This window comes from Pyxicephalus adspersus, chromosome 2 (assembly GCF_032062135.1).
Source record: "Pyxicephalus adspersus chromosome 2, UCB_Pads_2.0, whole genome shotgun sequence".
Taxonomy (NCBI): Eukaryota; Metazoa; Chordata; class Amphibia; order Anura; family Pyxicephalidae; genus Pyxicephalus; species Pyxicephalus adspersus.
In genome coordinates, this window is record NC_092859.1 from 3,715,692 (window position 1) to 3,732,784 (window position 17,093).

General features: G+C 46.3%; 1 protein-coding gene across 1 annotated transcript in view; it reads left to right on the plus strand.

Annotated features, from left to right (window-relative positions):
- Nucleotides 1-1,278: 1,278 nt before the first annotated feature.
- The window catches only part of LOC140322700 (kinesin-like protein KIF1C), a gene marked incomplete in the record, with an annotated part of 33,918 nt that continues 18,103 nt past the window's right edge, over nucleotides 1,279-17,093 (plus strand). Inside the window, 6 exon segments of the mRNA XM_072399271.1 lie at nucleotides 1,279-1,445; nucleotides 3,138-3,554; nucleotides 14,294-14,418; nucleotides 14,925-15,001; nucleotides 15,892-16,071; nucleotides 16,779-16,838. Coding sequence (XP_072255372.1) covers nucleotides 14,313-14,418; nucleotides 14,925-15,001; nucleotides 15,892-16,071; nucleotides 16,779-16,838 — 423 coding nt within the window.

The following is a 17,093-nucleotide window of genomic DNA, read 5'->3' on the forward strand; positions in this document are numbered from 1 at the left end:
TCCAATTTTTATCGTTGGAAATGAACGACGAACGACCGATTGGCCAAAAATCGTTTGTAAAAAAAGTAACCAACGACGCTGATGAACGAGGATAGTCGTTGGAAATGAACGACCGGACCGGCGTATCGGATTGGACGACGATCGTTGACTATCTATCGTGTGTACGGTCGTTCAGTGATCTTGCATGTTCTGAGAATGCGCGATGAACGAACATTTGATCGATACAAGCTGTATTGTGTATGTGAGTGTATATATATATATATATATATATATTCATATATACTGTGTGTATATATACGTGTGTACAATATCTTTGAACGATCGTGTCGTTATCTGTATGTACAGGATCGGTGCTATACGATTGTTCGCAAGATATCGTGCAGGATCGTTCGTTTACAAACGATAATAATTGGAAGTCTGTACGTAGCTTTAGCTATTTATTCTTTGGTTGGAGGCTCTACTGCTTCTGAAGAAATCTCTGCTTTCTGTTATGGTGATACATTTTGTGTAAGGCCTATAAAGGATGTCTTCTGGACAGGAAGTGAGGTGAAATCTCTCCCCGGGGGTGTCACAGCTACCGAATAAAGTCAGATCCCTTCATGCTGGCACCCATTAGTGCAATCAGTATAATTATGAGGTAAGTACTGGGTTCAGTACTGGTTTGTTTTTCTCTTCCTCAGGTTACCTCACCGTCCTCCTCTCAACCTTTCCCGCCCAGTGTGAAGCAAATAAATGAGGCGAGTGGGCGGAGCTCCATGTGAGGGATGCCTATGCGGTACATGACAGAAGTGGGCGGAGACTTGTCGCACATTCTGTTGCCATTCATTTCCCTTGTGCCTTGGAAACTGATTAGCAGGAGAGGGCGGGGCCTAATGCTGCGCGAGCCATCCGCCGCAGAAGTTTTGGCGGGGTGGCTGACGATTGGTTCTGTAGAAACTTGTGCACTTCACACATTTCTCATGACGTAATACGCATGACTGGCACGGAGTAGGCGGAGCCTGAGCGCCTAAATCAGTTTCCTCAGACACGTCACCTTGGGCGAGGTCTCGGAAACAATCACTGAGCTAATGTGACACAACCTTGCCACATTGAGCACATGGGCGGGGTTTCCACCGTGATTGACATACGGGGGGCTTGCCTACTTCCAGCTTGACTCCTTTAAAGCCCCGCCTCATGAGTGACAGGTGTTGGGCGGGGCTCTAATCGATGAGTGACAGGCTCGTACGGGAATGCAGTCACGTTATGGGCGCAGCCTGTGGAAGGCGGGGAAGCAGCATGTGACGTCAGTGGGTGGGCGGGGATTCCCTGCTGGATGATGGCGGCTCCCGGCAGGGTGAGCAGCTGAGAGGACGAGGAGGGGCCGCCGGGCCTAAAACTTTCTGAAAGAAACCCCCTGACCCGCCAAGGGCCCGGGACCGAACCAGCACCGGCCAGGGGCCCCATAGGTACTGTATACAAACTTATGGGGGGACTTTGTAACTCTGTATAGTGTGTGACCCCAGACAGGGCCCCGGGACTGACAGTATGGAGGGGCCCCTCTGTATATATGTGTGGGGCCCTGGGACTGAGTGTATGGAGGGGCCCCTCTGTATGTATAGTGTGTGGGGCCCTGGGACTGAGTGTATGGAGGGGCCCCTCTGTATATATGGTGTGTGGGGCCCTGTGACTGAGTGTATGGAGGGGCTCCTCTGTGTATATATAGTGTGTGAGGCACCGGGTCTGACTGTATGGAGGGGCCCCTCTGTATATATGGTTTGTGGGGCCCTGTGACTGAGTGTTTGGAGGAGCCCCTCTGTATTTGAGGTGTGTGGGGCCCCAGGGACTGACTATATGGAGGGGCCCTTTTGTGTTAATTTGACTACACAACCCTCACCCTCATCTGATGTTAAACATTAATAACTTTGTCAAAAAATCCCAAGGCCAGGTCTGGTGATATTTCGGGTCTGGGGTGAGTCCCTGGGGATTGGCCCCGTCCTCAGGAGCCGCACACCTGATCAGTACACAAGGGTGGGGATTGGTCAGATTGCAGGCTTGGCAGGGCCCTGTGCCTGGTATCGGTGGCAGTTGCTGGGTTTGGCCGATAATATCAAGCGGTGGCCTTGTTATCACTTATAGTGCAGACTGAGTGTAAACAGCGCAATGTTTGCCATTCAGCGCATCTCCACCATAAGGGGGGCTTCTACTACAACCAATCAGGGCACACCAACATACCAATGGCCGGGGGTAAATCCAGGTTCTAGTTTGATATTTTCCCTCCAAATATCTTCTGGAACAGCAAGCTGAAAGGTGATTGGCTCCAATAGGAGAGTGTTTAAAAGCTCCTCCCACTTCCCTTGTCTTCAGTTCTTATGTTTCTAACAAATTAGGAATGTACCATGTGGTGTTTTTGGTTTTCTTTCCTAGGTCAGGTAATTGTGGTTAGCTGGGCCCCTGTAGGTAGCCGTGTCCTTGTGGCCATCTCTAGTACTACACATAGTACTGGGGTACCTTCCCTTCTGACCACCTGCCAGGTATTACACCCCCGCCCTTCCTAAAATCCGAGGGGGTGACTTCTGGCTCTGCCTTTCATATACCCTTCTGGGCCATGTGGGGCAAATGGTGGGGCAGAGGAGCCTCTTGCAGGCAGTTCCGGTTTCCAGTTTGGTGGTGATAACCGATTTCTGGTTGTGCTGGCTTACACAGCCCCCCCGTGCCTAAAATTAACCAATGCCCCTGAGGTGCTGCTGACCTCGTACTTACCCCTTCCAGGTCCAGAGACTGATCTCCCCAGCTTGAATAACCCCCACTTCCTTTAAGCAAAGGTATTGGAGGATACTGGAGGATGGCATCATAATGACAAAGCCTGCCGTCACCATAACTGCCCCGATATAGGGTAGGTGGGAGGTTCTCTTCATTAGGCTCCACCCAGGAGGATCACGTTTGTTGCCTGACCAGTCAGATTCAACCTGGCAGAGGGTAAAAGTGCAGAGTTTGGATTTCATTCGGACTCGTAGAGGGGTCATTGATCTCCAGACAACCTGGGCTCTGTGAGAGGAGGCCAATGGGGGTGAATTATATTTTGGGCCCTCATATCCTGATGATCACTGTAAATTTATCATTTATTGAACTTATCCTGATTCTTCTTCTTTCACCCACAGATTCATCCCCCTCCTGGAAGTGAGATCTCTGAGCTTTTTGGAGTAAAGTTCACCCGGACCTCTGTAGACTGCGGGCTCCAAAATCTGGGCGAGGGCCGAGGAGTGACGAAGGACAGAATTAGCAGACGGCCGGGTCATGTGTCACATGTGTGTTGGGAAATACCATTTGGTTATAACGTGAAGGGGGGTCGTAAGCCTTTCACCTGCTGTTTATATTGGCTTGGGATAATCCAGACCTTGTGGTCACTGAGGATATCAGGCTTCGTGTCATGTGATTAGAAGCTGACCTTTATATTGGATGTTATATATCGTTATCTCTCCTGGATTATATTATCTGAAGAATCGGATTCTGGGAATCATTGGATTTCTGTACCCTCAAGTGATGAAATAAGACAGAACCGACATACGTTACAATAGGTAAGAAAGTGAGAAGTCTGGATTGATAATTGCTGAACATTCCCACCCCAACCTCTAGGTGGCAGTATCTAGGGGTAAATGTTTACAAATCCAGTAACAGCAAATGTTTTATATTGCGGTGCTCAGATTTGGTGGCAGGGGCATTCGGGGCGGGGCCTAAAGACTGAATACCTCACTTCCTGTCTTAGGGTGACACCGCTGTGTAGACTACAGAACACCTTTCTCTTTAAATAAGGGGGAGATGTTCTTTAATCCACCAGGGGGCGCTGATAACACTGCAGGATGCATAGAAAGCAATTGCAGGTTTTCTAGCAAGATCAACCGCTATCTTCTGCACAATTTACCAGATTATTATTATAAAGGATTTATATATCGCCAACATATTACTTAGCGCTGTACATTAAATAGGGGACCAGATAAACCTTTTATTGGAACTTGGGCCGGGCCTTTGCATTGTGACGTTTGCAACCCACAGCATATCGTCCATATAAAGTATGCAAACTAGATTATTATTAAACATTATCTATATAACGCCTACATATTACGCAGCGCTGTACAATAAATAGGGGTTACAAATGACAGACAGATACAGGAGGAGCATACCCTGTCCACAAGAGCTTACAATCTAAGAAGTGGGTAATAGTAATGTGTAAGGAAAGAATTTATTATATTGCAGATTTCCAGGGTTTTATTGCCATGTTGTTTCCATTTCTAAATACGTTAAATCTTGTTGATCCTGCCTGGATTGCAGTGCCCTTGCTACTTCCTGTGAGCTGAAAGCACCTAAAAAACTTTGATTCTTTTGTAATCTTCAATCCTCCCCCCCCAAATAGAGGGATGAACAGAGGCTGACATGTTTGTAGTCCAGTCTGCAACAACCATGGCTTCCTTCATACATACAGAGCAAAGCCATTGGATATGCTGAAAGCGGAAATAAACTCGTCTTGGTCACCCATCCCCTGCAGGGTGCCGCTATTTTCTTCTCTTCCAGCAGACGACTTTCAGGGCTCGTGATTGGCCAGGATGACAATTCCCGGCATGCGCAGAGGATCCCGTAATGCTGGGTATCCTGGCAACCAAAGCTAGCACTGCTCATGCGCGATCAGGTAGGAGGAATTAATACAGCAGGGACACTGACTGCCCTCTCCTGCGATAATATCCAACCTGATTGTGGATTAATAAGAAGGAAACTTCAGATTCAAAAAATGTGAAAGCAAGCAGAGTCACTGATTTGAAAACAACCAATCAAACGCCTTCTTCAGACCTCGATTGGATCAAGTCGGTGCAATTTGTGTGCAGATGTCAATGTTTTTTGAATTCATTAATAATCTCTAACCTCTTTAATTGTAAGCTCTTCGGGACAGGGTCCTCTTACTCCTGTCTGTCATTTGTAACCCCTACTTAATGTACAGCGCTGCATAATATGTTGGTGCTATATAAATCCTGTTTAATAATAATAGCTGAAAATATTGTCAGAATCGTCAGGAGAAAATAAACAAAAGATGAGCCGGAAAATAGAAAGCTAATGCGGCCGCCATGCTTGGTTTAGATTTACTTTAGGTTTAAGTTGTAAGCATGGAATGCCGCTGACATTGTAACTTCTTTCTTCTCTATCATTTTCTAAGAGCCGGCATGTGCATTTTACCAAATAGCTATCATTATAAAGATTTCTGCCTCCAGGCACCACAGACGGGTAAATATTGACACACTAAGATTATAATAAGAGTGTGGAATAAACCACAGCCAAGGTAAATTCTTTATTACACCTGATACTGCGAATACCTGAGCTGCGTGTTGACTTAGGTTTATATAGCGGCATGTCTGTGTGTTGTGCCCCGGGGTTATGCCCTTTTCTGGGGCTGAATTTGATTCATTGTGGGCTTTGTGGAGTTGCCGCTAGTTCAGGAAACCTAAAAACTTTGTTTATGGACAATGGTAGCCGTGTTCTCTCCAGGTCGTTCCAGCTGGGCGCACTGCCCGGAACTTTTCAACAACCACCCTGCTATATTTCGGGTCTTTACAATGCAGGGGCCACCATCGCCTATGGCATCTTCCTACCCAGCCTAAAAAAACTTCTGGCGCTCAAGGGCTGGGGGCCGTTTCGGACCCTGCGGTAAGCTGCAGCATTCTGCTGACTCTCCGTCTCAACCTTTCCCAATCAAGTAAATTTATTTTTTCTTGCACCCGACTGCCACAGATTGTGATGCAGTTCTTACAAGTGTCATGTGACTTCCATGGGTCCTTGTTAGATGAGGAGGGTTTGGGGCCCTCATGCAGCAGCACATTTTGCACCTACCTATATCCACCGCTGACCTCTATATACTTCTAGGCTTGAGGGAAAGAACTTTACTGGATTCTGGAGACGCTGCAAGCACCCAACGTCCTGTGGAATCGTCAGTACTGGTTTATTAATATTAAACTGTGTTTATATAGCGCCAACATATTACGCAGAGCTGTACAGGGGTTGCAAATGATAGACCGTGACGCAGGAGGAGGAGAGGACCCTGCCCAGAAGAGCTTACAATCTAAGAAATGAAAGCATATAACCCCCTCCTGTCTGATTGGACTGGGAAATTGGGATTTGTGAAGCTCATGTCTGAGGAATTGTTCTTATCCTGGAAGGCCGGGGGGATTGTTGGTTGTGGGCATTATGAACTGCTGAGGCCCTATAGAGTGAACATCGGCCTCATCAAGCTGCCCGTGTTTTTACATGGTCTTCTATGTAACTATTTATAGAGAGAAGACTTGCTAATTATAATGTTCTCTCATACCCGGGGTAAAACTTCTTCAATGGACCAGCTCACACTTCTGATTTAACCCTTGCTGTGTCTAGAACATAGGTTAAAGGGGAACTGCAAGAATCCCAAGAATAATAATAAAAAAAATAAAGCATAACTCCAGTAAAGGTCCCTTCCAGGTATCCCCTTATTACATCCAAGCCCCCATTTTCCTTTACTTGGACCTCGGTCCGGGTTTTATTACTGAAAGCTGCTCCTCTTCTGTACATAGGTGGCTGCTAACAGCATGTGTATGCAATTATTACTAATAAACAGGATTTATATAGCGCCAACATATTACGCAGCGCTGTACATTAAATAGGGTTTGCAAATCAAAGACAGTGACACAGGAGGAGGAGAGGACCCTGCCCTGAAGAGCTTACAATCTAGGAGGAGGGGGAAGTAACGCACAATAGGAAAATGGATTCTCCGAATTTGTTTGCAGACCTGGAAGGAGTCACATGAGCTCAGGAGAATGCTAATGATGTGACTAAAAATGTCACCCCGACATGACAAATTCCTCATTCCGGCATTGCTGAAATACCTGGAGTCTGTGCATCACCCATGGACAATTACAGGATGTGACAGCTTGATCTGGGATTGCAAATGGCGGATTCTCTCTAATAGACGGCTTTGACCTCCCGATGTTCCCCTTACCTGTGCTGGTGCTAGAATTGTCTGTGTTGGTGCCCCGGGGCGAGTGGTGACAACCTTCCCCTGCAAGCCATTGTCCTCTATGGTGAGACGCCATGAGGTTAATAGGTTAACACAAGACAAGGAGAACCAGCAATTTAGGGTTATTGGACCTGATTTATTAAAGCTCTCCAAGGCTGGATCAGTAAAGCTGGGTGATCCAGCAAACCTGGAATGGATCTGGTCCAGTTTTGAAAACATTTGTGAACTAGAATAGAAGAGATAGGTCACGTGGTCCCGTATGCCCTTAAGTACCCGCAGTGTTCTCCCCAGCTAGTTGCACCCCAGCATTTTCCAGTACCCACCCGGTTGAGTTTGGTTGTTACCGAAGAGTTGGGTCACAATATTGGGGCTGCTACCCACCTACAATTTGTTCCCACCCGGCTTGTGAAACCTCTGGTAGTCCTGCCTGATAAGGAATGGTAATGTGCAGGTAGGGTTAGTATAGGTAGTACAGGGGCCTTTTACAAAGACAACATTCGTCCTCCATTGGTAAGGTTGCAGCATCTGCTTTGAAAATCTGATGGCATTTTGGCGCTTGAGTCTGCAAGTGTCCTTCGTGTGATACCTTACCACGTGAAATCTGGAAATCTCATACAGCATCCTCCTAAAATTATATTAATTACCCTGAATCACCCGAGACAGAACCCTTCCCAAATCCGCAGGAACAAGAACTACCGGTCCTCCTGTGTCTGCCGTCTGCTCAGAGATCCGGGGTAATGTATCGCAATCCCTGTCATTTGTCCGTGTTGTGTCTCAACAAAGTTAAAAGGCTTTTTGTGAGTTTTATTAGCAGATGCATGTGTTGGTTCTGCATTATATGGTTCTGCATGCACAAATGTATACAATGGCTGACCCCACAACTAATCCTACAGCTATGTGATCACAGCTACATGGATAGGAACCAGGCCTGGGATCATCTGATCATCTGTTCTTTTTAACATGGGAGACCTATGAAATCACTTTCAGACCTTAAAGCGTTCCTAAACTCAGAAATTACATTTTAAATAAAAGGGTAGACAACCCTTTTATGTAAGGTAAAAATTATGTTTGTATTGTATGAATGGGAGCACAAAGCCTCCCTGGATACCTACGTCACACATCCTAGGAGGCTCTTGGGTGCTCCATCTGCGCATGCTTGGGGGCCTTGGGCATGCACAGAAGGAGCCTTTTCGTGAGAAAAAAAAATTGACCATCTCACGCATGCGCACTGTGATCGGCAAGTTTTCTTTTTTTCAACCTACGTCACCGGACCACGGCGCAAGATCGGGTGACATAGGTTGAAAAAAAAAACGTCGGCGTGCCAGCTCGGATATAGATACCGGCGTGACGCAGGACCTGATAGAAGAGACCTCCGGACCCATCGTCTGCGTTGCGTGATTGAAGGTAAGTGTATTATATTTTGTTTTGGACATTTTTTAGTTTCCTTACTCTTTAAGGAACCCCTTCTATAGTTCCAAGTACATTAGTGTAATGGTCAGTGGGAAGAATGTCTCTTACATTGCTGGCCAGTGGGAAGAATGTCATCCTTACAGATAGCCAAATAGATCATTGGTGTCAGTTAAACTAATCTAAAACTGCTCAGCAATCCATGGAGGAACCCCGGTTGATAAACTCCACCTTAGATAGTTGTCATCAGTACAAGTTTCCTTTTTTTTTATTAATAGGCAGGATTTATATTGCATATTAAAGCGGACCTAAACTCAAAATTTTTACTTTACGTAAAAGGTAGCCAACCCTTTTGTTTAGGGTAAATATTGTATTTTGATTTTTTTTTTTTAAGTGCAACACCCTTTTCAAATTCTCCCAGGATACCCATGTCACGCATCCCCCGGGGGTATTGGCTGCTCCTTCTGCACATGTCCTAATCTCGGGCATACGCTATAAAGGAGCCCTTTCTTTAATGGAAGTAAAACAACGCCCATCTCTTATATGCGCAGGGCGATCTTTTCCCTATCTACGTCACCCGATCTTGCGCCTGTGCAGTGTGAAATTTGGTGACGTAGGAAGAAGAACCTGAAAGAAGAGAAAAGATGTCGGTGCCCATTGCTTCCTCTGCAAAGACAAATACCGGGATGATGCGGGACCCAAACGAAGAAACCTCTTAAAGCATTTGCAGTATTGTGTTTTTTTTTTTTTTAATCTGACTTTATTTCCGCTTTAGGCCGTGCTGTACTTTCCTAATCGAGGGGAATATTTCCCCTCCATTCCTGTACTGGCCTGGTCCCAATGTCAATGGTCATCAGAGCATAATTGGGGGTCAATCTCCTAAATGGGGAAACGGCATTAAACACTCACTCAAAAGTCTAAAGCTGTGAAATTGATTTTCATTGACGGTGACAGTTATGATTAACTATGGACAAGAACGCATTCTCACCCTCCTCATTCCCTGACCTTGCTGCAAATGGAGTGCAGTGTTCTCCCCGGCCCGTTTTAGCAGGGTGCACCACCTGGCACTTTTCAGTAACCACCTGGCTGTTTCATACAGGGCCTACACCCGCCTACAGCTTCTTCACATTCAGGGTAGAATACAGGTGTGTGATATTTTGGCACAGCCAGTCCTCCAGCTGCCCGGTCCGTGACCATTTATTCTTAGAAAGGGAACGGCCTCTAAATCAGTCGGTGGTTGTTCTTTCATGTTCCTGGGGTCAGCACGGGGGATCCTTTCCAATCTGGAATGCTAGAAGACCGTATCAGGGTTTAGTGACCCGCCATGGAAAGGCCTGCTGCTGTTTTTTAATGGGCAGGATCCAGCGGGGCTTTTGTGGCCCTGGAATGGCCCATCGGTTATCGCTCTTCTTAATACACATGACGCATTTGTTGTCATACGCTTTTGCACTTGGAAGATTGATAACGTGTGAATGTCAGTTCTCTGCTCCGGAATCTACAGAACCTTTCTGATCCAAGATCGATTGGAATGCAGTCGTGTGTTTTTCTGTTGGCTGTACATTCACTGTGAAATATTCAGTGAATCACGTTTTCTGTTGTTAGGAAATACTTCTTTGCTGTAGCTGTGCGTGCTCTTCCTTCGGGATTTCCTGTAGCCGGTCCGTGTAGCGTGTCACCTGCTGCCATGGCATGTGGACCTGTATGCACACGCCTCCATTATGTGTCATGCCATCTGTAAATACTGCAAGTTCCTGCCGGCCCGCTCACCCTGCAGAATGCTCGGCATGCTGGAATGTTACCCTGCTGTCATTTAGAGCCGTGATGACTCGGGGTTACTAAAGTCAAGTCTCTTCACCTAGAAACCTCCAAAACCAATAGGGCCCGCACCTCATCCTAAACAACCCAACTCGTCGCCATTTTTATTGGCTTTCTAATAAAGAATTTAAGTTTTTACAAAGCAAACATAAAAAAACAAACAATCCCCTGAGCCTCCCCCCTCCTCCGTCCTCGTACAAAACAGAGCTGACAATCAGACGTCTCTGGCTCAGAATAGAGGATATAACCCTTCTCCCATTCAGTTGAACCGGAGCGTAGTCAGCTGCAAATTTCTGAAATAAACTGCAATCGTACCTCCTCCTTTGTTATAATCGTTTTATTACGTGTGTGTGTGTCACCGCTGTGTGTGTGATATATGAACGTATATATAAAATCGGCCACATACAGTATTCTCTGCAGAATTTTTTTTAAAGCTGGCTGGGAAGAAGCTGTAGGTGAGCATCAGCCCCTTTATTGTGACCCAACTTTCAGGAACCCAAAATCAGCCGGGTGGGTACTGAAAGTGCCGGGTGGTGCGCCCACCTAAAAAGTCCGGGGGGATTAGTGACTGAGTAGCAGGGCAGGGGGTGAGTAGCTGGGGTTGTTATGCTAGGAATAGGTAGGTGGCTGTCAGTGTGCTCATTCTACCCAGCGCAGCTTTCCGTCAGCCATTGTCCGGCTTCTCTTATCCTGGAAGTGTCTGAGCCGGGGAGGAAAATTCCTGGGATTTTTCTCTGCTAAGGCAAGATGTGAGGGTGGTGGCCGGAGCAAACCCGATTTATCTCCTCATACCTTGTGCCTTCATCTCACAAATACATTCCTATCCCCTCCCATTATTATTATAGCACCAACATGTTATGTAGCGCTGTACAGTAAGTAGGGGCTGCAAAGTACTGACTGATACAGACTGAGACACAGGAGCTGGAGAGGAATATTTGTTAAACATTATTAAACAGTGTTTATATAGCGCCAACATATTATGCAGTGCTGTACATTAAATAGGGGTTGCAGATACAGACAGATACACGGGACTCATCATACAGCAATGCTGTCTTTTTTTTTTTCTCTTAAAATGATTTAATTTTGAGGCGGAGAAATACAGAGGCATGAGGGGGTCATCTCTCCGTCAGATCCCCAGTCCAGCAACCAGAACTAGGGTCCTTCCAGAGGTTGCTGGGGGTCCCCCCAAAGCTTGCTAGGGGTTCCCCCAGAGGTTGCTGGGGGTCCCTCCAAAGGTTACTAGGGGTTTCTCCAGGAGATTTCTAGGGGTCCTCCCAAAGGTTGCTATGGGTTCCTTTAGAGGTTGCTAGGGGTTCCTCAGACGTTGCTAGGGGTCCCCCCCCCCCGACGTTGCTAGGGGTCCCCCCCCCCGACGTTGCTAGGGGTCCCCCCCCCCGACGTTGCTAGGGGTCCCCCCCCCCGACGTTGCTAGGGGTCCCCCTCCCCGACGTTGCTAGGGGTCCCCCCCCGACGTTGCTAGGGGTCCCCCCCGACGTTGCTAAGGGTCCCCCCAGAGGTTGCTAAGGGTCCCCCCAGAGGTTGCTAGGGGTTTGTCCAGAGGTTGCCCGGGCTTCCCCCAAAGGTTGCTGGGGGTCCCTCCAAAGGTTGCTGGTGGTCCCCCCAAAGGTTGCTAGGGGTTCCTCCAGAGGTTGCTACGGGTTCCTAAGAAATCCTCCAGAGGTTGCTAGGGGTCTCTCGCCCAGTTTGCACCTCTCAGGTCAGTAGTGACCCCAATACTCATTTTCTCTATCTGTGAGGGTGATATTCTTCCCAATGGCCAGCAATGTAAGAGGAATTCTAGATTGTAAGCTCCTCTGCTCCTCCTGTGTCACTCTCTATCGGTCGGTCATTTGCAACCCTTATTTAAAGTACAACACTGCGTAATATGTTGGCGCTATATAAATCCTGTTTCTTAATAATAATAATAATAATAATAATAATAATTCTTCCCACTGACCACCACACTAATGTCCTGTGATCTATGGGAATAATAATTATAGAAGGGGTCCCCTGAAGACCTGAAAGTTATTTCCTAGGTTCCCCCAGAAACACGGCACTATAAAGGAGACCCCGTAACGTCTGCTTTGTTATCTTTTATTGCACTTGGAGATGGATCTGCAGCGATGGAGGAACCTGTGCTGGAGGAACGTTGCTCTAGTCCTGGGGTTCCGGATTCTTTCTATAGGACACTCTAGCCATGACATACAATGCGGGTCCATCCAGCAATGGCTCCCAGTCTGATCCCTCATTAAGCTATGACGAGCTGATATAACATTCATCCTGTACGTTCACCGAAGGAAAGCTTATCTCAGCAATCGTGACGGGAGTGTCCAGGCTTGGGGATAAAATCTGAGAGACACCCCACCCTGCAAAACAATGGAACTTCCTGATGGGAGGGCAAGAACCAAAACCAGCTGACACACCTTCCCTGATGGTATAGTGTGTACATCCTGTGCGTGTCACACCGCCGTCCTGTCACGTGTGGAGAAATCACACATGTTCGTGTGTTACACGGATACAAACTATGATAACAATGTGACCCCCATCACGGGGGGGGGAGACATATAATATAAATGTGGCCTAGTGATACATCCTCCATGTGTGACACCATTATCCCAGTGTTCAGTGTGGCAGCCCCAACCACCCAAATACAGCCGGGGAGTTACTGAAAAGTGCTGGGCAGGCCGCCCAGCTAAAAGGGGCCGGGGAGAACATTGGTATACCACCAATGGGAAATGCATTGATTATATGAAAGAATGGCCCTCACAATACATACTCCATGTGTGTGACAATACTCTGCCATCACAGGCTAAGGCACTGAGGATATAATATTAAAAATGATCTCGTAATACACAAAACAGATTGTATAATGTGTAGGAATGCTGCTGGGGATCCTCTATAAAGCTGCATACACACGTCCAATAGTTATCGTTGGAAACGAACGACCGATTGGCCAAAAGTCGTTCTAAAAAAAAGTGACCAACGACGCCGACGAATGAGGATTGTCGTTGGAAATGAACGACTGGCACGGTGGATCTGATTGGCCAACGATCGTTCACTGTCTATCGTGTGTACGGTCGTTCAGTGATCAGGCATGTTTCTGCAATACACTTTCTCCTTTACTTTATCTAGCGTGTGTACACTGTTGGTGGATTATATTTGAAGGTATCGTATCGTTACAGTATGTACAGAATTGTGCACAATACGATCGTTCAAGTATAATCGTTGATCGGTCGTAATTGTTCGTTTTCTAACGATAATTATTGATACTGTGTACCTAGCTTTAGCTTATTGTGCAGAAAGATTTAGCACTCCGCCTATCCTGGTGCTGGTTGTCACTGCAGCCAAGGGAAAGATAGGTCTTCCGGTCACGGTGAAGCTTTCAGCACTTCCTGTTGTATCTCCAGGACAGGAAATGGAGGGAAATCTTCAGAACAGTTATAAAAAAAACCTCCCCTGCTTTGCAGGTCTTCATAATTATCTGCAAAGAATCTAAAACCACAATACCTAATAATAATAATTCCGTGTGTGTAACAGGGATCATGAATGGTGCAAATGCTTTGGCAAACCCAGATATGACCTTGTAAAAGCAGCCATCATTCCTGTATTGTATATAGACAGCGGAGATCTGAGAGAAGCCCAGTTTGTGTTCCCACTACAGGAGGGGGCGGAGACAAGACCGGTCAGCCTGCACAAGGACAGAGAGCAGCAGTGACCGGTCTGCAGGTTCATATGTGAAGGGAATACACGTCTCCAATATGTTAGGTCACAATACAGGGGCTGCCACCACCTACAGCTTCTTCCCACCTCCTGGCTTAAACAAAATTCGGGATTGAACACTTCTGAACCATGAAATCCTTTAAACTCACATATTTCCTGTGTATCTGGGGTCATGTGACCACTCTGCCAGGGCAGGAGGAGCTGTATAGGTTGCAGCTTTTACAGTCCATAGGATGTTCTGCCGCTTCGTTGCCCTGTTATGTTGCATTTAATAAAGTTTTTGTATTTTTGTCACACTATTATTGTAAAGTTGATCTTGTGCAATAATAACTTTTTTTTTTGAAGGTTTGAATTGAATATTAAGATGGCGGGCGCTTCGGTGAAAGTCGCAGTCCGCGTACGTCCCTTTAACTCCCGGGAGATCGCACATGATTCCAAATGTGTCATCCAGATGCAAGGCACAACGACATGTAAGAGAGATTTGTTTTCATAGTCACACACTAATAATATTCATTTATATAGCTCTGACATATACCATAGTGCTGTACAGAGATCACTGAGCCCCTCCCATCAGTCTCTGTACAGAGGCGCTGACACTCTAATGTCCCCCCACAGTCACACACTATTATTATACATTTATATAGCTCTGACATATACTGCAGTGCTGTACAGAGAACGCTGAGCCAGTCCCATCAGTCTCTGTACAGAGGAGCTGACACTCTAATGTCCCCCACAGTCACACACTATTATACATTTATATAGCTCTGACATATACCATAGTGCTGTACAGAGAACACTGAGCCAGTCCCATCAGTCGCTTTACAGAGGAGCTGACACTCTAATGTCCCCCCACAGTCACACACTATTATTATACATTAATATAGCTCTGACATATACCACAGTGCAGTACAGAGAACACTCTCTATATTAGATCCCACGCTGGTCCTATCACTGAGTCTTCTCTTTCTCTTTTTAGGTATTTCAAACCCAAAACAGCCCAAAGATGCTCCAAAGAACTTTACCTTTGATTATTCCTATTGGTCGCACACTACAGTAAGTACCATGCCTCGGCATGTCCTCTGTGTGACATTTGCTGCATATACACATCTCTCTATACATAGTGCGGGCAGCCGGTCTATAAAGGTAATCTCAGCTTGTTGCTGTGTGAGAGGGAAGTGGGAAGAATGGCAGAATGAAGTGTTTGGTGCACGGTGCTCTCCCTAGAATTTTTTTTATTTTCGATTGGGGGATGTAGCTATTGGGTACTGAAAAGTTCCGGGTGGTGCGCCCAGCTAAAAAAGCCTGGGGAGAACACTGGCTGCATCTCTGGCATTGCATGGTGATAAACGGTGATACCCAACACTGTCTATAAGAGGGGCCCCCGGACAGCTAGGACATTGATTACACTCAGCTGTCATGTGACAGCTGTGAACCCGGAAGTGCTCGGAACAGATCAAGTCCAGGAACCCTGCAGGGGCGGAAGGATCGCCAGGTTTTGTAAAGATGGCAGCTGTCTGCATATCAATAAATCTGGTATAACAAGATGGATAGACACGGTGACATGCATTTGGTGGAGCATGCTGGTGTGAGGTTTTTATAATCTTTGTATTTTATGCTTTCTCATTGACCGAGAAGGAAATTGCTTGGTGGTGATCCATCCTGCAGGATCCCTGAACAGCTGTGACTGTTTCCTATGGGGGGGATGCAGCATGGAGCCTTCTCGAAGCTTCCCTCCCCTGTAGCAGTTATTTCCAGCGACAATGATCTGGTATTTGTAGGCAGACTTACAACAAACAAATACACAATGGGATTAGGAGGTATTTTACCCAAAATATTGAAAACCAAGACAGCCTTCACATCTTGGTATTAGGAAGCTGCAATATATGACATTATTATTGGGTCATGTGATGATGATGCAATCTTCTGCATTTGTCTCCTCGCAGGCGGAAGACCCAAACTTCGCCTCCCAGCATCAGGTGTACAAAGACATCGGAGAGGAGATGCTATTACATGCGTTTGAAGGATATAACGTCTGCATCTTCGCCTATGGACAGACGGGGGCTGGAAAATCCTACACCATGATGGGAAAACCCGAACCGGAGCAACATGGGATCATCCCTCAGGTATTGGCTGAAGAGTGTCTAGGAGCGGGGAGCTGGTCATGTGACTTACGGGAAAGGAGGGAGGGCACTGGTCATGTGACTTTAGTGAAATGAGGGAGGGCACTGGTCATGTGACTTTAGTGAAAGGAGGGAGGGCACTGGTCATGTGACTTTAGTGAAAGGAGGGAGGGCACTGGTCATGTGACTTTAGTGAAAGGAGGGAGGGCACCGGTCATGTGACTTTAGTGAAATGAGGGAGGGCACTGGTCATGTGACTTTAGTTAAAGGAGGGAGTGCATTGGTCATGTGACTTTAGTGAAAGGAGGGGTCCGGAGTCCAGGTACTGTATAGGAAAGGGGCATTAGGTCTTAGGATTTTTTTCTGGCCATCTAATTTTATTTTTAGGGATAATCCATCTATTTATTTTGTACTTTCTATCTTCTTCTATCATCGTGTGATTTATGATGGGGGATTGGCATTGTCCTAGGCATTGGTCATGTGATAATATTAGGATGTAAGGTTGTATTGGGGCTAAGCTATTGTGATGCTTAGAGGGGTAGTACCAAACTACATGTGATGTATCTGGGGATTGGGGGGCCCCGGAGGGAACACCCCATTGGTCATAATAATACAGGTTTATTCTGTCATGTGACTTCATATATCATGTGATTGGCAAACTGATCTTTGTGTGATATTATATAATAATGACCTATTTCTTCTCTTTCCAGTTATGTGAAGATTTATTTGCCCGAGTCAGCAGTAACAAGAGCCCCGACCTGTCATATTCTGTAGAGGTGAGAGGCTGCTAATACATTCATGCCAAATAAATACATTCTAAGGTAGCTCACGGATCAGCTGTGTGGTATTGTGTACCTGGGTCCAGGGGTCTTCTCCTAGCAGGGATCTGCATGGAGTTTGTATGAAAATCTTAGGTGATCTGGTGCCCCTATTATCTAAACGTATTAATCTCTTCTAGTGCAGAGTTCTATGTTCTCTGTACAGCACTGCGGTATATGTCTGAGCTATATAAATGTATAATAATA